The sequence below is a fragment of the Triturus cristatus genome, chromosome 1_2 (assembly GCF_964204655.1).
Source record: "Triturus cristatus chromosome 1_2, aTriCri1.1, whole genome shotgun sequence".
Lineage (NCBI taxonomy): Eukaryota > Metazoa > Chordata > Amphibia > Caudata > Salamandridae > Triturus > Triturus cristatus.
The window spans coordinates 665,964,501-665,984,364 of record NC_140580.1 but is presented as its reverse complement, the minus strand read 5'-3'; the positions used below and the strand labels follow the sequence as shown (position 1 = coordinate 665,984,364).

Genomic DNA, 19,864 nt, shown 5'->3' with positions numbered 1-19,864 from the left:
ACCACAAGGACATCTAGTTAATGACCCCCTCCCTAACCATGGTGACATGCCTTTCTTTGGATCTCTCTTCCACAATTAGAAAGAGAGAAGGGGAAGAGCGACTCATCAAAATATTTTAAAAAGGTACAGGAAGGAAGGGGCAGCAGAGGAAGGCTGTCACTCAGGAAGTTCAGCACAGGACAAATTCAACTGCAAAGCACATATTGGTGATTGTCCTGAGGTGAAAAGTGTTAGAATCACAAAGACCTGTAGAGGAAGTTGTGAGACACAGTCTAAGGAAAAAACAATTCTAAAACCAGAAGTATGTCTGGCATATACACTGCCACTCAATCACTCGTGTCTATCCTCTGTCAGATTTGTATCAAAAAGGCTTGTATTGTGGAGATTTGCGATATGATCAGATAAGTATTTATTTATTTATTCATTTATATATTTTAATGTTTGTAGGTTGTGACTTAGCCCTCTCCATACCCTTTCTTCTTAATTGCCTCTTTCTTCTCCATATGATTACAGCTGGGAATCGGGTGATGTCCTTACTGATGCATATGTATGTCATGTTGTATTGGAAGTTCTACCGGGCTACAGAATTCATGGGGGAGTAGTACATTATCCATTATGGGGTGGTGTGCTGCTGTAAAACTAGAAACTAGTAAACAACAAGATTTATATGCTAAAATACATTCTGCTGACTGGGCATCAAATATCTATGGAGTGGAGACAGCACTGGTGCAGAGGTTGGGTTGTCTGCCACCATTATAGTGACTCTTCTCACACACACACACACACATCACACATACACACACTCATGCACATATATATTCACTGAAAAAAAAACAAAGGTTATAGGGACATTATAGTTAGGCTCAGATTCCACTCGTACAAAACCATAGAAATTCAGCAGTTATAGTTACCTCAGCTATCTACATCATACACCCCTGCAATGCACTGCTTATGACCTCACATATTCCATCACTCATGACATGGCCAGTGACATCACTGATGACATCGCTGATGACATCTCAAATGTGTCTCAGTGGGTCTGTGAGTAGGTGTGAGAGTGTTGAGTGGGTTTGTAAGTGCCTCCAGGAGTGTGTGAGTCAGTTAGTGAGTGAGTACATGAGTGTCTGAGGGGGGCTATGAGGGGGTGCACTAGTCTCTAAGTGGGTCTGTGAATGGCTGTGTGAGTGGCTTTATGGGTCTGTGAGTGGATGTGTGAGTGGGTCTGTGAATGGCTGTGTGAGTGTCTGAGTGGGTCTGTGAGTGGGTATGTGAGTGTCTGTGTGGGCGTGTCAGTGGCTGTGTGAGTGATACAGCTACAATTGAACTGCACCTTTATGCAGTACCTTGTTTTATCCATTAAGAGTCCACAGCTTTTCACAAAATATCTACCCAAGTGGAGTTCTTTCTACTGGTAATTGCTAAGTGCTACCTAATTGGGTAAATGTCCAGTACGTATTCTACACTGAAGCTGTGTAATGGAGCACAAGGAAATTTCATCAGTGACCTCGGTGTGCGTTTTGGCAATGTGATTGTTCCTGGTGCGTCTTAATCAAGAAATAAATGATAACATGAATCCTCCTACAGAGAAGACAACAAGACTATAAAGACGTAAATCTCCACCAAGCATGGGTCCTTCCTCTTAACTATATAAAGGAAGTGCTTCTTTGTTTGGTGGAGATGTCCTCATATTCCTTGGCTTGAAATCGCGAGTAACGCACCGGTGAGGCCGCTTGTTAAGTTGTGCACCATCATGAGTGAGTGGCCCTATACCAGTACCCGTCCACCAGGAGGGGGCCCACGTGGCCCCCCTCCCATTTAAATTTGGCCCTAAGGATGTGGTGGTCCCCGGGGCCTAGGGAGTCCCTGAAGGCCCTTATACAAATAAATAGCTTCGGAGAGGTGCTGCTCTCGGGGACATGGGGGCCACAAGACCCATCCCGATTCATTTTTTAATGTGGACCTGGGGAGGCTGTGGTTCCCGGGGCATGGGGGGTCTGAGAGGTTCCCCCCTTTAACAATGCATAAGCTCCTTGGAGGTGGTGGTCCCCAGGGCATTTATATGCCCCATGAGGAGAGGCCTTTGCGCCTTCCTCTTTTATTTTCCAAAGGCTCCCAGGACCTTGCCCACCTGGGGGCCATTTGGTAAAGAAGTGTGGGAGCCGCTGAAAATTACAGAAAGAAAAAGCTTTTTTGGCCCTGTGGGGTCCCTCTGGGACTTCCCAAATGCCCTAGGCGGTCAGGGTATTCCTTCCCTGCCCCCATTTCTTTTTATTTTCACATTTTTCTGTGGGACTCGGCTCAAGCCAAGTTCCAACATTGCTGCCAACACCTCCTGGTTTGAAGTGTATGTATATATGTGTATATATATATTATCTACTGGCGGTCGCCAGTAGATAGTTATAGTTAGGACCTATTTTCCATGGGAAATCCACAACATTCTATTCCCAATAAGTCTGGCGCCGGTTGATGAATCCTCGCGAAATTTTCCAAACTTTTGGCCAGCTCCGCTCCGCTCTTACCCTGAAAGTTTCGTGGTGATTCGTAAAGCGGGGGCCAAGAAAAAAGGGGGGTCCCAAACCGCGTTCTCCCAATGCAATTTCCCATAGGATCTGTTGTCGCAGCTACAGCCCGAACCGCTGAACGGAATCACACCAAATTTAGCAAAGAGGTATCCTCAGTTCAGACTCGTGCCTTTTGCATAAATGGTGTGAATCTGTTCATTAGTTCCTGAGAAAATTAGGGTAAAAAAGTTAGTGATATCTATGGCCGGGGAGGATCCGCAGACCCTACCCGCACCGTAAGCGCACCCTCCCTGAATCAAGCGTGCACCCTCCCGATCGCGCGCTGAATGCTAATTGGCTGTCGAGTGTCTGTCTACATTCGAAACCAGGAACTGTTGGCGGCCATTTTCTGCCTCGGTAGAAGCAAGGCAGAAGAAGCTCGGGGAATAAGTGTGTAAAACATATAAAGGGGGCAGAGTGGAAATACTCTGACCCTCTAGAGGTGCTTAGGGGGTCTCAGAAGGACCCCCTGGGGCCCCCCTTTGTTTTTTTTTTAAACGGCGAAATGCGCGCAGGGTGCACGCATCCTATCGCGTTTGGTGTATGGATCCTCTCGCGTTGGGTGCGCGGATCCAAGGAAAAAAAATTGAAAAAAGACAATAAATCATTGGTTGTATGACAACTTTCTACACTGAAAGGTAGAGTGTATATTTCTGTTTTTTAAACGCATGATTCTTATTGGTTAACAAAAACTGATTGTAAGGAAAATTATATATGATAAGCTGATATGTTGAAAAGTCAAGCACACTTGCTGTCTTGTTTAGCAACATTGTGTGCTGAACTTGTGACCTGTGTGCTCAGTACAGTGTTCCATAACCTGTTTCTATGGTAACAGGCAGAAGGCAGATTGGGGGAAGGGTTGAAATGTATTTCATTTGGAAAGGGTTGACATTTTTAACCAATAGAAATGTGTGTTTGCTTTTGAATTTATGTGTGAAGGATTGTGATTTGATGTTTACATGTATATGTGTGGAAAATGAAAGGGAAACTTTGCCATTCTTTGTTTTTGCTGAGAGGTGCACAGTGCAGAGATTCTGTATAAGACAATCTGGTGTGTGACTGATATCTGGTGTGTGACTGTTATACTTCTTAATCTACAAAACAACTTGAAATGTGAGTTATTTAATTGTGAGGGGATGTATGTAGACTATTTTGATTTTAATCAGACTAATGAATTTCTCCTGCTAAAGTGTAGGGAGTACTTTTTTTCTGTACAATCTTATTGACAGTGTGTGTGCATGTAGAAACCATTCTGTGATCATTTGTGTTTTTCATGTGTTTGCAGACAGATAACTGTGCTGTTTTTATATTTTGGTAGAATTAGAAACCAGTCATTGTTTATGAATTTGTGAAATGAGTTATGTTTCTATACTAAAATGTAGTACTCCTTCTAGATGAAGAAATGTGTTTTGGTATAGTGCAAGGGATAGTGTTGTTTGTCTAGAATCACACAGTGAGTATGTGTGCATTTGGGAACCACTGTGAGAGAAGCATTTGGTAACATCGTGTATTTGCTGACAGATAACTGTTTTAAAACCTGTCATGTTGTCAAGTTTTAGTAGCATTAGAAGCCAGTCTTTGCTTATGCATTGATAAAATAAGTCATGCTTTGACACTAATGGGCTGTACTTTAATATGTAGATTGTGTGTAGTCTCCTTACCCCTTGCACAGTAGTGAATGAGTTTTTGTAAGCTGCTAGGGATAGTGTTGCTTGTCTAGAATCACACTGTGAGTTTGTGTGCATTTGGGAACCACTGTGAGAGAAGTATTTGGTAACATCGTGTATTTGCTGACAGATAACTGTTTTAAAACCTGTCTTGTTGTCAAGTTTTAGTAGCATTAGAAGGCAGTTTTTGCTTATGCTTTGATTAAATGAGTCAGGCTTTGACACAAAAGTGCAGTCCTGAAATATGTAGATTGTGTGCAGTTCCCTTACCACTTCCACAGTAGTGAATGATTTTTGGTAAACTCCTAGGTATAGTGGTTGTTGTCTAGAATCACACTGTGAGTCTGTGTGCATTTAGGAACCACTGTGAGAGAAGCATTTGGTAACATCGTGTATTTTCTGGCAGATATCTCTTTTAAAACCTGTCATGTTGTCAAGTTTTAGTAGCATTAGAAGCCCGTCTTTGCTTATGCGTTGATTAAATGAGTCATGCTTTGACACTAATGTGCTGTACTTAAATATGTAGATTGTGTGCAGTACCCTTACCTCTTCTAGACTAGTGAATGAGTTTTGGTAAACTCCTAGGATAGTGTTGCTTGTCTAAAATCACACTGTGAGTCTGTGTGCAATTGGGTAAGGATTGTGATAGAAGCATTCGGTAACATCGTGTATTTGCTGACAGATAACTGTTTTAAAACCGGTCATGTTGTCAAGTTTTAGTAGCTTTAGAAGCTATTCTTTGCTTATGCATTGATAAAATGAGTCAGGGTTTGACGCTAAAGTACAGTACCATGTACTATTCTCTTCACTGTGCCAGAACTGAAAATTTAAAAGTTTTACTTATGCACTGTCCTAGCAGTTGTCTGATGATTTAGTCAGTTTCCAAGTACTCATGTTGTGAACCATACATTACCACATAGACTGCTTCAAATGTCTATGCAGTATGCATGCAGTCTTCTAACTTACTATACACTTGTCTTTCACACCTTCAATTCCCTAGTCAGTATCCATACAGTCCAGCAAACATCCTGTCACTCCCTTTGCACTCCTCTAGTGACCCATTCAGTACCAAGTACTAATCCATTCACTGTGTCAAAAGCCAACCACTTATAAATTCACCCAGGCACTCTCCTTGATGTACTCTAATCATTCTGTCAGTACCCAAGTACTCATGCAGTGAGCCAGGCCTTAGCACATAGACTGCTTCAAATGCCTATTCACTATGGATGCAGTCCTCTAATCACCTACACAGTTGTCTTTCACACCTTCAATTCCCCAATCAGTATTCATGCACTTCTAGCAAACACCCTGTCACTCACCCAGTGTGTCTCCTTATAGTACTGTAATCATTCAGTCAGTTAGCATGTAGTCTTTTAGTGAGGTAGGCTTTAGGGCATGAACTGCTTCAAAGTAGTATGCACTATGCATGTAGTGTTTTTACCATCATCACACTTGTGGTTCAGGGCTATAGTTTCTTAGTCAGTTTTTATATAAAATGTGTTTGTACAGTAATGGAATAGTATAAATTTGAAAGTTATTAATATACATTTATTTGTGATTCTTTTTTACAGATACTGTTTTTCAACGTAAAAATAGAGAAATCATGCCAGAAAAAAAAGAAAAAGAAAAGAAACTCAGAAAGGCGCAGGAGCAGGAGTGTTTCTCATCCGTTTGCACTCTTCTCGTGCAAGATTGTTCGGATGAAGGGTCCTTAGGTGTTTCATCATACTTGCCGTGCCGTACGAGTATTTCTTGTTAGGATTCCCTCGCGACAGAACTCTTTTGCAAATCTTGCACGTGACGAAGGTGGCATTGGTCTTTGTTTGCCCCTCTGGAAAAGTAAAAAACTTCCACACCACTGAAGAAAAACGTTGTGGGCGTGGTGCCTTCTCCAAAAATGTATCCTCAGATTCAGTGAATATTTTAAAGCGGCAACATTTACAGTTTTTGTAAGTTAAACGTATAAAATTTTGTTAGCCGTAAGCATTTTATATATCTGTGAGTTGTATCTTGTGGTATTTTGCTGAGAATAGCATGTTTTTTTTTTTTTAACAATCTTTCTGATTGTTTTTTTTTTTCGTTGTTAAGTGATGAGTACGATTGAAATCACTATTTTTAGTGAAATTCAATATATTCTGAGAACAGCAAAAAAGGCAAACAAATTACTTTGTGGAAATTATGCTGTGTTGTAAAAAATATATTATTACATGTTATAATTATTTTTTCCTTTTCTTTCACAGATCCAAATTTTAATATAAGCAATTTATATGAACTTACATTGCAATGAAAATCTGAAAAAAATGTATACCATTTTTTATTCCTATTACTGTGAAGGTAAGTTTAACTAAGTCTCAATATGCAGAATGAGGAGGTCTGCAAGAAGCTACAAGGTTGAAACACGTTTCTAAAAACACTCTGTTTATACCTATGTAGTTTTGAAATCTGACCATAATCAGATATCATGTGACCTGCAAAAAAAGAAATTTGAGGGGTTCATAATATTTCCCATTGTACCTATTGAAGGACCACAATCATTTCAATCATTCTTCTTTGAACATCTTTGCAGACAAAACTCTGTGCTTACCTTCTATCATTCGCAAGGAATTTTAAAACCGGAAATATGTCACTTTTTGTAACATAGTTATTGTGCAAGACACTCTTTCAGATTTACAAAGAGAGGAAAAGGCACTCTGTGCACTTTTTATACTCCATGTAAATACAACCTCATTATGCACACCACTTTCCGTTGAAAGGGTGTTCTATAAGTGTTGTTGTGCATGATTGCACTGAACACTCATAGAACAAGACACATATCTAGATTTAATAGAAATCATAAATCTCGATATGTGTGTGAATGCTGCACCATTCTAAAATTGCTGTAGGAAAGCACAACAAGGAGAATTGTTTTCATTTCTCCACATTTTTATATTTTCAAGGCATGCTACAATGCTCAGCATACATTGAAAGAGAAAAGTGCCTTTACTGATTGTTTTTGTGCAGGAAGGTGTGTCTTCCTGCACAAAATCAAACAGCACATTACACAGATATCCTTGCACTATGGTGCAAGGGTGCCTGTGTCACCACATGGCTGCAGTTTAAGCAGCCGTGCAGAGAGAAGCATAGATTTGCAACATATTTATGTACATATGTTGCATCCCTGTGCTTTTTAAATACTACAGCACACTGCAGTTAAAGAGGTTACTGTGTGATGCTGCAGCACTTCCTCATAGTTCTGCACTTATACATTCACCATACGCTACTAATGCATTCATTCAGTCAATTACATACTACACATACAAACTTTCACACACTAACAAAGAAATGTAGCTCTTTTTCTAAACCAGGAAAGTTAGTTCTTACAAGAACATGTTTTTTTCTTCTTTTTTTTTTTTTTTTTTTTTTTTTTTCCAACAATTTTGTGATTTTTTGGGATTTTTTGGAAAACAAAAAAACAAAAAACAAAACAGGAGGAACCAAACAATGAACTTCAGGGAACAATAAAAAAAAACTAAAAAAACCTAGCAAATGTGACTTTCTTGCCGGCGGCAGATCAGATCGATCGACTGCTCACCGTAGCACAAAGTGGCATTGCACTTAGTGCAGAGCACTTTTAAAAATTGAAATTGAGGACGGATGTCCAAGTTTTGGGCTGATGGATGCACTCTTGAAGTGCTCGGCTGCGATGAGGTGGAAGGCGCAGGAGCAGGAGTGTTTCTCATCCGTTTACACTCTTCTCGTGCAAGATTGTTTGGATGAAGGGTCCTTAGGTGCTTCATCATACTAGCCGTGCCGCACGAGTATTTCTTGCTAGGATCCCTTCGCGACAGCACTCTTTTGCAAATCTTGCATGTGACCAAGGTGGCATTGGTCTTATTCTGCTCCTCGGGAAAAGTAAAAAATGTCCACACCACTGAAGAAAAACGTTCTTTGCGTGGTGCCTCCTCCAAAAATTCGTCCTCAGATGTATGAGGAGATGCAGGTGATGCCTGCTGCCCTGAAGCCATTTTTAGTTGAAAAAAGTTAGAGCTAAGTGTAAACTTAGTCTAAAAAATCTTCTTCTCTGAAAAGATATGCTCCTCCAAAGAAGGTCAAAGAAGAATGATTGAATTGGGTGGGGTCTTTCAATAGTTAGAACAGGAAGTGTAATGAACCAATCAAATCTCTTTTTTTGCAGGTCACATGGGATCCGCGCATCCTACGCATAGGCAGGATGCACACAGCGCGCATCCGCGAAATTGAATTAAAAAAAAGTATAGGATTAGATGTAAAAATATATTACTTTTAAGACTAGTTTAGAGTTTGTCTTCAATTAATATTAACATGAAATACATATATATATATGTTTTTTTAAATGTTAAATATTTCGCGCACCTACTGTGTCATAGACGCAGATAACGCATCGCGGAAGCGCATAAACGTCGCATTACGTACATCGAACGTGTCGCGTATAGGCTGGGAGTCGCGTACCAGTCGCATTGCGATCGCGCACTAAACACGTACCCAACGCATACCATGCGCGGATGCTAATGCGTAGGGATCGAGAACGGTGCGCATAGGGTGCGCGGATCCAAAAACATGGAAAATATATTTATAAAATAAAGTTTTGAACATATAGTTAAAGAAATATTTTTTAAAATATTTAAAAATATGTTTGAAAAACCCAATAAAAACAAATAATATTTTTTACGTTTTTAAAAGAATTAATTAAAAAAATACATTTAAAAAATGGTGATTAAAAAGAATTTCAAAAAAACATAATAATGTAATTGACACACTGAATTTGACAAATATAGAAATCCAATGAAAATCATTAAACATGATATCTTTAGAGATAAGTTATAGATAGGAATTAGCATTTAAAAAACCTTTGAAATTCACTGAAAAAACCAAAGGTTTCAGGGGCGTTATAGTTAGGAATTGGCATTTAAGAAACCTTAGAAATTCACTAAAAAAAACATAGGTTTCAGGGGCGTTATAGTTAGCTGGACATTTCCCTCGTACAAAACCCTAGCAATTCCCCTGTTATATTTAGTTCAGCTAACTATAACTTGTGCCCCTGCAATGCACTGCTGAGGATGTCACATATTACTTCACTCATGACATGGTCAGTAACATCACTGATGACATCACTGATGACATCTCAAATGACATCACTGATGACATCACTGATTACGTCATCCATGTGATAAATTAGTGCATCTTCTCCCACCCTAATATAACCTTTGATACACCGACTCAAAATTTCAGACGGCCATTTTGAAAACCATAGATACTCCAAAACCAATAACTACACACCAACTCATTGACTCTTAGGTCTACATACATCTCCACTTACTCACCTGTACAGTCACTCATACTTACAGTCACTCTGTACAGGACTATCATATGCATTTATACACCTATATAGACACTTACACACTGCCAATCATCCATTGAGGTACTGACACATCTAGTCAGTCATGCAAATAATTAATCACAGTCCAATTTACTCACCTATACAGTTAAACACACTCAAGTTCACTTACTCATAAAAATACTAACAAATTCTGATGCTCTTATACAATTACTGATACAAGCACACACTCATCCATACAGCCACTCCCAAAATCACACACTCTCACATATAGATGGTTATATACTCTTACACACATATACACTGCGTTTCACATAAATAGTTACTGACATATGTACAACTGAGATATACATTCAATCACTAACACACTCTTACATACAGTCACCCAACCATACAGTCCATCACAGATGCACTCTTAAAACCATGCACCCACTGAATCACCCACTCACACATCTATGCACAGAGTCACACACACCCTACCCACACAAACACTCAGGCACCCATACAGATACTCAGACAACCAATCAATAACCCATATAGACACTCATATAGCTATTCACAAAACCATGCAGCCACTTATACACCAACACACAGACACATACAGACATTCACACAGTTTAGTCACTAATCTGCAGTAAGATACATTTAATGACACTCTTATAAAGTCAGTTATGCACCTAAAAAATCACCCATTCACACACTTATACACCCACTCATTCTTCCATAGGCCTTTCACTATAAATATATAAAACATATTTAAACTTTACAGAAACACACAGTCACTGAATGATGTCATCAGTGATGTCATTTGAGATGTCATCAGTGATGTCAACAAGGATGTCACTGACCATGTCATGAGTGATGTAATATGTGACGTCATCAGCAGTGCATTGCGTGGGCACGAGATATAGTTAGCTGAACTAACTATAACAGGGGAATTTCTAGGGTTTGTACGAGAGAAATGTCCAGCTAACTATAACGCCCCTGAAACCTATGTTTTTTTAAGTGAATATAATATATATATATATATATATATATATATATATATATATATATATATATATATATATATATATATCTAGAGAGAGAGAGAGAGAGAGAGAGAGACACTTTTATATATACTATTCTGTACAGGGTGGCATCGTGGATACTGGGAGGAGTTTCCCTTTTCAATCAAGAGGGGATGGACGAACGTCCCTCAGCATTGTTCATTTTATTTTCATTTAAGAGAATGCTTTGGGTCTAGCAGAGACTGTGTCACAAGTATGTGCATTGATAACAAAATCACATGTTTTAAATTTAAGAAGGAAAAAAGCAACTCAGATCTTCTGTGTTGGAAGGTCTGCAGTATAAATAGGGTTGGAGGAAGGGGCGTCAGCATTACTCATTCCATAAATAAAATATTCCAGATTAGAAAAATAACTATCTGTGCCAGAAGTGTTTGAGACATTTAAAAAATGCTAAATAGCCATGAATGATTGTCTGATGACTTTGCAGTGTTAAACATTTTTCATTTTAAAGCAGGCGCCCAAACCATATGGTTTTGGGCGTGTATATCTGTGTCTACTTTCCCATGTTTCTGTCATTCTGTATGTGGCTGATGAGGCTTTTAGAACCTACTTTTTCTGCTTGCCATTGAAAATATGCATAATGGTGTCCGCACAAAGAATGCATGTTGAAGGACATGATTACATATTGGGTTGGAATAACTGCTTAAGTCATTATGGACAGAAATTAAGACCAAGAAAGAGAAGCGAGAAAAATAAATTGTACAGTAGAAAAAAAGTGATGTTGAAGGACAGTAAGAAAGAGAATCACTATTGCATCACTGGCAGCTAAAAGCAACCCGACTAAGGACCTTATTTACAAGAAAGCCATTTAGCTATGCCGTGCTGCATCACTTTCAAAGGACAGGGATGCATCATATTTACAACAATATGTCACAATTGGCTGCCATGCACCAACGCAGGCACCCTTGCACCATGGTGCAAGAGTGTCTGAGTTTTAGGAGAGATTGTTTGTGTGCAGAAAGGGACACCTTCCTGCAAAAAAACAATCAGGTGAGGTGTTTTCCTCTTTCTATATGTGCTGCAGAATGCAGCATGCATAGATAGAGTAAACGACCTAGGAGAAATCTAAGTATTTTTCCTCATTGCACCTCCTTATGCCTCTCCTAGTGAGGAGTAAGATTCTGCCGCTTTCCCAGGTTTACGAAATGTTGTAAATCTGGTAATGCTGCAGAATCCATAGGTGTTGCTTGGGAACACCCCCAGCAACACCCATGGCATTCCCATTTCATGCAAAGTGCTGCGTGAAAGGGGGCCATATTTACAAGGCCACAAAAAGCCATGCAGGTTGGCTTTACGTGGCCTTGTAAACATGGAGCACCACACATCGCCACCAGTGCGCCAAAAAATTGATGCACCGGTGGGGCAAGAGGCTTGTTAATATTGCCCACAATGTTTATTATGAGCAACATCTAGCAAAGAGTGAATACGACCCACACATAATTACAGCTCCTGCAAAGCCAATGAAGCGTAAGTTCATGTCTCAATCAAATAAAGGGGAATATTTATGAAAGTTTTGCACAGGTAGTCATGCGGGGAAGCAGAAGTTTGTGCTGATTCTCTGGGCACTTAGGATGTTTAGTATATTGCTGCATTGCTTTGTATCACTTTTTGCTACACAAATGTCTTCCTTAGTAAATAAACCCTAAAGGCAGGCACAACTGGAGCACATGCAATGCTTCCTCCCCTGTGCTCAACTGACTTAGGAGCACAGCATGGCAGGACAAGGCCAAGGAATATGTTTTTTCTTTGATTTAATGTTGGTCATATGCAGAGTGAATATGAGGGCGTGAACCAGTGACAACTTCTTAAAAGGGACTTCAGGGCGGAGCCCTCCCTCCTTTGCGGTGCCACTTTCTGAAACTTGCCTCTGCCCACAACTGCTAAATATTTAACTGAGTAGTGTTCTTGAAAACACAACTCTGTGTTTTTATGAACACTGACAGTGCACAGGTAAGCCCTCTAGGCCTGTCTCCATGCTCCCAAAGAAAGGAGGAGGGTGAGGGGCTAATAAAAGTGAAGCATGATCATTCTACAGAGTGATGTTTAAAAACACAGCAGTCTGTGGGTGGATGTCTGTATTACGCATTTGAGGGACATAGTTCAACTATGACCTCCTCACACAGGCACAATACATTTTATTTAGCAGACATACTGCACATGCCTCAAGAAGCACAGTATATGTGCTAAAATGATGCTTTGAGGGGCCACATCAGTGCATCTCTGAGGCAAATAAGGAGCCACACAGAGCGGAAGTTGTAGGATCCCTACGACTGCCTCAGCTGTTTACAGGGCTGTAATTTCAGTCCTGTCAAGAAGCTGGGAAAGGGATTGAGGTGTGTTTTCCCCTTTTTTAAATCTGACCCTGATGCTCTTCTGGCCCCTTGCTGTGAATCATGGTTTGCTAATTCCAAAGTCCAGAGCTGGATTCTGCTCTGCTTCTGCCATGGATCTATCAAAGGAAAACAAATGTTGTTTCTCCATGCAGGTATGAGTGTTTGTTTGTGAGTGATTGAAAGTGAACAAGATTGAGTGTGAATGTCTATGTGAGAGGGTGTTTAATATGTTAATAAGACTGAAAGTGAGTGAGAATGAGAGTGAGAGGCTGAATGTGAATATGAATAACTGAATGTGAGTGCAAGGGAGGGAGTGAAGGGGTGAGTGAGTTAGGAGCGAGTGAGAGGAGTTTGTGAGAGGGAGTGTAAGTGAGTCAGGGTTATAGCTAACATTGGTGCAGAAGGTGCATTTTCACCAGGGCCCAGAGACCTGGGGACCTACTGAATCATATTTAATAAAGCAAAGCTCCTGTACATCAGGAGTTGTGAATGAAAGTCAGTAAGTGTGAAGGAGTGAGTGTGTGTAAGTGTATTTGCAAGTAAGAGTAAGAACAAGTGTGAGTATATTTGTGTTTGAATAACAGTGAGTGGGAGTGACTATGAGAGAAAATGTGTAAGTGAGATTTAGTGTAAATGAGGGCGACGAGAGTGAAAGAGAGAGGGATTGTGTATGAGTGAGAATGATAGAGTGTGTTTGCATGTTTTATGCGTGTTGGATGCTAGCTGTGGCATACTCAACATCATTCTTGGTCTATGGGGGCACCTAATGCAGCATACTGCTGTAGGAACATTTGAGGTCATTCTAGGCATAAGGGAGGGCACCCTGGGCAAAATGCAAGCTTATGACATATTTGAAGTGGTAATTCTTGGCATAAGAGAACCTATGGAAAAATGTTGACATTGGCATGCTAGAGGAAATTCTTAGCATGGGGGCACCTGTGGCAAAACCATGGTGCTGGGGCATTGGAGATCATTTTTAGCATAAGGAAGAACACCCGTGGAAAAATGCAGACCTGGAAATGCTGGCACTAATGTTTGGTATATGGGAGCACAATGCCAAAATGCTGTTGCTGGCATAATAGAAGTAATTTTTGGCCTCAGAGAGGGAAGCCATGACATATCGGCCTGAGGGAAAACAACAGTGAAACCAAACCATGACAATATGCTCTCTCTGAAATAAAGGAGGTACTCTTTGCCAAAGTAGGTCACCTATGGTGAATGGGCAGTATCAATGGCAAAATTCTGGTACTGACACACTGTATGTAATTCTTGGCCTAAGTGGGTACCCATGAAAAAAGCTGACATTCGCACACTGGAAGTTATTTGTAACATATGGGAAACATCCAAGGCCTTTTTTCATAAAAATATAGTGCGAACTCCTGGTAAATATTACGCACACCACTTTCAAATACCACCAGCTGCCACTGGTGAGAAGGTCAAAGAAAATACAGGGAAGAATAGAAAAATCGCTGAAGGATGAATAATTGTCGTATGAGGTTGATACAAACAGAAGAAATGATGAAAGATGGAGAAATGGGGAGCCAGACACGTGAAAGATATGTTGGACAACCTACACTGGAGGCAGGGTGTATAAGAAGAAACACATGGGCATGCAGGAAGCTCGCATCAGACATACAGGGAAAAACGAGTCACCAAAACAGAAGACATGGAGAATCGACAATACATCAGGGAGACAAGAATGGCTGATCACACAGTATGAGGTGCTAGAACAAGTAGTACAGATGTGATTGGAAACCATCCACACAGCTGAGAGAGTGAGAATAATCCATAATGAAAGCAGGGAAAAAAATCACCCACACATCCCAGTAACGGCTGCTACTGGACTCGGGTGGTGAGGTGGGGGATGCAAAAAGTCAACAAAAGACACTTACTAGTGACGGCCGGTCGATGCCTCTCCTCTGTCCTCTTTTTCCTGTCTCTGATCAGGCAGCAAGAAACAGGAGAAAGAACCTGGGTTCCCAGGCTCCCCTGAGCCAATCACAACGCTGCAATGCAGTGTTGTGATTGGTCTGAGCGCCATGGTTCGTGGCTCAGATCGGGACAGGGAGCCTTTGCATAATCCTCACCAGGCTGTGTAATGCAGCATGGTGGGGAAGAAGCAAAGTGTGCATGACTGTTTGGCCAGCCCAATAGGGCTGGACAAGGAGTCATGCACACTTAAGGAGTGCAAACCACTCCTCTCCCTCCCTCCCTGGCCAGCCCCGCCATATCCTGAGAGCAACTGACTTCCATAGGAAAACTAAAATGATAATAAAAATATGTTATTATCATTTTCTTTTTTCTTTTGAGTAGTGGGGCGACGCTACTCCGCCTTAGCCAGAGGAGCCGCCACTGCAAATGCCATCCTCTAAGCCAAACAAGCAATGGGCAGAAGTGCTGGAAGGATGCACTACTGCCCATCCAGCGAATGCTGATCATGAAGCCCAACCTGGCAGTACAAAGGATAAAAAAACTTCTTCGGCCCCACCAGCTGCAAGGGAAGGGAATTTTAGTGATCAATGGTGACATTAAAGAGAGAGAAAAGAACTAACCACACTGAGACGATGAGGCATTCCTCTCAGTAAAAATTTGAGAATAATGGAGTGTTGTGGGTATTAGGACACAAAGTGGAAGATGCAGAAGAATCAGCCGATAAATTGGAGTGGACAATGGAGTTGCAACCACTGGGTAAAGAGCAGAATAGTTGAGAAGAACCAACCACACAAAACTATTTTGACAAAAAACACTGATTCCTTTTTCTTACTGGCAAAACATTTTACTTTTAAAGACGAATGGGTGGGGTGCACTGTTTAAGAACCCTTAAAGAGGGGAATTCTCTTCATAAATCCCCCCTAACAGGAGGGTCTTCATTCTACACATGATTTATGGTAGGACTGAAAGGAAGGTATCTGAACCTCATAGCAGAGGACCTACTTTCTTCTTGTCTTTATAAGACACCTGTGGTTGAGTCATTCAAGACAAGGTAAGACCAGGGTGCAGAGTACTAAAAAAGGTCTAAGTATACAACACTCTAACTAGCACCTGTGACAGCATGTAATGGGACGGAGGGGACCAAAGAGACTGGAATGCAAACTTGTATAGGCGTTTTGTGATCTTTAGACACAATGGGCCCGATTCACAAAGATTTAATCATGACTTACTCTTGTAGTACTCCAAGCTTTCTTCTAGAACCCAGATGTTACATACACATATTCACAGCAAACCTTTAGGAATTGGCCTCTATGTTTCTTACTATTGCTTCATTGACCACCGTCCAATACTATCCTGATTTGTAGTTCCTCCTGCTCCATGACTGGTATGTGCAAACCGCACCGTTTGTCTTTATTATGGTCAATTATGGGTGAAAAATAGCAGCTTACCTTTGGATCAATGATCCCAGCCTACCAACTGTGAAACAGCAATTATAGTTTTGAGTTGGTTTAATATGGAGTGCTTGGCATGTGAAGTACAAAGAAATGATCAACTCAATTCTAATTTTGATAATGCAACTCTGATTACAACAGTTTTTTATCAAATTCCAGTCAGGCATCTGATCGAAAGGAATGAGACAATGTAAATCTGTGTATGCAGAAATGCACATTAGCATGCTTGCAGATCATACGTCTTAAGTAATGTGAATCTACTAACCAATTTTCTGATCTGACTTGTTTGCAGGAAGTAAACTGCAGTGGAGCACAGCTATATCCTTGGTATCATTTGTCTGGGCGTTCTCTGCCTTTTGGTCTATGATGCCACTCCTAGGCTGGGGTCAGTATGACTATGAGCCCCTGAGGACCTGCTGCACCCTGGACTACACCAAAGGAGACAAGTGAGTAGGAAAATGGAGAATGTCAGCCAAAATACTCAGGTCTTCCAATTTATAAGGGTTTGTGTTCCCAAAATGACACATACAAGTACATATAATGCAAACTACCAGGAATGGGACATCAAGGGTAATCACAGCACACCATCTGGCTCACGGTTCTGCAAATTTTCCTCTGTAATTCTTATCTAGAACTATCATAGAAGAGGGAGTATACTTGGGTAATCTTGTCATTGCTCACCTGAATTCTAAGGAAGATTGGGACTTAACACCAAATGGTTTTAGTGTGACTTGTTGAGATGGGTACCAATGGACCAGAGGATGTGCCACCAAACTCATTTCACTAAGCCGAGTGAATACCAGCCAAATGGTATTATCTCAAACCTCAATACAGTGAGCAAGATGTAATCTTCTGCCACACTATGGAGTTTTTCAATTTGATCTGCAAAAGCACTAAATCCAGAAAACTGACTGCTACCATATTGTGTAGACAAGTAAACAAAGCTAAGTGTAGATTTATTATTTAGATAATTATTATTCTTTTGCCACACCTCAGGACCAACACAATATATATGTTTATATATTTATATCAATATTTATCGATATACTTTTGTCTTGTAGAAGCCTAAAACAAATAATTCCAACACTTTGTCAGCACATAAGATGGATAGAATTTATTATAGGTCAACAAGGCAATACGTCCAGGACGGAGACAGTCAGCATAACTACCGAGTGTCCAAAGAAGAGAAGACTTTCACAGTCTTTACTGATACAAACCACAGAAGGAAGACTGTCATTATGTATGCAATACAGGTTAAGCATAGTACATTTTTCCAATCAAAATAGGCCTATGATGCGTGATACCTTTTATGGTCCGCGATATACTGTGGCTGCCCAAGTGTCTAGTGTACATGACACTTTGGGACTGTCCACGCTAATGCAATGTACCAGCCTCTGTACCTTCCCATAGAAGTGATTGCAATATCTAGTCTAATGATGAGCACGTATCAGGTTTACTGCCAAATATGGTATACTCAAGAGCTTGTGGCTAAGCTAGGATCATGTGCTGTTCGAATGTGGTTTTAGACCAAGCTTTGCACTGTGAGAGCATCTTTCGTTCAGAGCCATGGAAGAGTAGAAGAATTGGTCTAATGCATTTTTGTGTCAACTTTATGCAGGCCTGTAGATTAGATATTTGGTATCAAATTATAAGACAGTTTCCACAGCCTCTCTCACTTTTATCTCGCTATACACACACAAATGCACACACACATGTATTATATAGAACTTTGGCACTGTTTGATGAATCTTCACATAATTTTCAAAACAAGTTTTCCAGTCACTTTAGATGCTGTATGGAAAGTTTTAATGGCCCCATAAAAAGGCCTGCAGCCAACTCCACACTCTGCTGGGCTTCATTCTACATGGCAAGGGTTTGGCCACAAGGCCTGGCCTGAGGCCAATCTCCCACATGCAGCCAACCCTAAGCTGTGCCTGGCCTGTGGCCATGCACAGTGGGGGTTGGCCACAAGTCCTGACCTGTGGCAAAACACCTCCACGGGATCCAACCCCACAGCACACATGGCCATCAGGGGGTTTTGCAACAAGGCCTGTCGTGGGGGACCCCAGGGCATTTTTATTTAAAGAGGCGAGGGGAAAAGTCCCCATTTAAAATATATATGGCCCTGAGGGATTGGGTCTCCAGAGCCATAATAGATTCAGGGAAGGGGGCCATGTGGCTTCCCCTCCCTGAACCTTCTTAGTTCCTGGAGACACCATCCCCCAGGGCCATATATTTAAATGGGTAGGAGGCCACCTGGCCACTCTCCCTGAGCTTTGTTAGATCTTGGTGACCCCAGGGCCACTATCAAAATTAAAAGGGAAAGCCTTGTAAAGCCCTGGGCACCCTATCCCCCGGGGCCTTTTCTGAAATAAAGGGGAGGGTGGCTGTGTGGCCACACTCCCAGAACCTTGATAGGGTCTGGGGGCCCCATCTGCCAGGGTCTATGCATTTTTTAGGGGGAAGGCGATATGCGCCCCCTCCCTGGACTGCTTTTGGTCCCAGGTACCTCACCCCTCAGGGCCGTCGGCATTATTTAGGGGGAGAGGGCCCTGCTAACAAACAAGGGGAGCCCCAAGGCCACAGTCAGCTCCCTGCATCCAGTGAGATCCGGCATTGCTCTGACCCACAGAAGCAGCTACAAATGTTGCTCCCATCGGTCAGAAGCAATCTTTACATCTGTTTCCCTACCCACTTTACTGCGGGCAGGGAAGCAGATAATAAGTCCGCTCTGAGTGGTCGGGAGCAGTTTTCAAGCTCCCGCCTGCTGGGAGCAGACTTGGCGACTGCTCCCAATTAGCTGGTGATTTGAAGTTCTTCCCGTCAAATGAGAGCAAACACAGGTTTTCCATACCGTGCCAGCGCGCGCAGGTAAACTGTATGTCTCACAGGTAGGCTCACTAGGATATAGACTGAGACGGTCCTGGGGTATGGGGTCCGAATATCCGAATACAGCCTAGGGTGGAGGGTCATTTGCCCCCTTCCTCCTTCACAAAGCAGCCTTGCCCCGAAGGGTTGGGGTCACTGGGGCCCAAAATGGCCTGGGGAGGGAGGTCCCATGCCCCCCTCACCCTTTACAATGCACCAAGTCTGGAGGATGGGGACCCCAGGGCCTATATCGGCCTGGGGGGGGGGCACATGCACCCCCTCTTCTAAAATATAAATATTTGTTTCTCCAGACGTGGCCCACCCGGGGAGTTTTTTTTAAAAAAAACAAGCGCAGCAGACTGCACTTGTTTTTTCTTTTTTAAATGTTGCTGCGGATTTTCGGATCCTCTGTGAATTTGCAGCAATTTTAGTTTTTTTTAATGCTTTTGGCTCCAGGCGGGGACCTTGTGTAACCCCACCACTAGGCCTAGGGGCTCAGGGGATTTCTATCCTGCCCCCTTGTGTCTTGTTTTTTTGGACACATTTATTTTCACTGGAACAAGGGAGCGTTTCTGGTAATCACCAGAAAACTGGGCAGACTATATAGTGGTCCTTTTGGAACAGATAGG

At 41.6% G+C, this 19,864-nt stretch overlaps 1 protein-coding gene across 1 annotated transcript in view; it reads left to right on the top strand.

Annotated features, from left to right (window-relative positions):
* RGR (retinal G protein coupled receptor) overlaps window positions 1-19,864 on the top strand; it is a 146,109-nt gene that overhangs the window by 108,600 nt on the left and 17,645 nt on the right. The window contains exon 4 of the mRNA XM_085615103.1: window positions 16,660-16,813. Coding sequence (XP_085471229.1) covers window positions 16,660-16,813 — 154 coding nt within the window. The remainder of the gene's footprint in view (window positions 1-16,659; window positions 16,814-19,864) is intronic.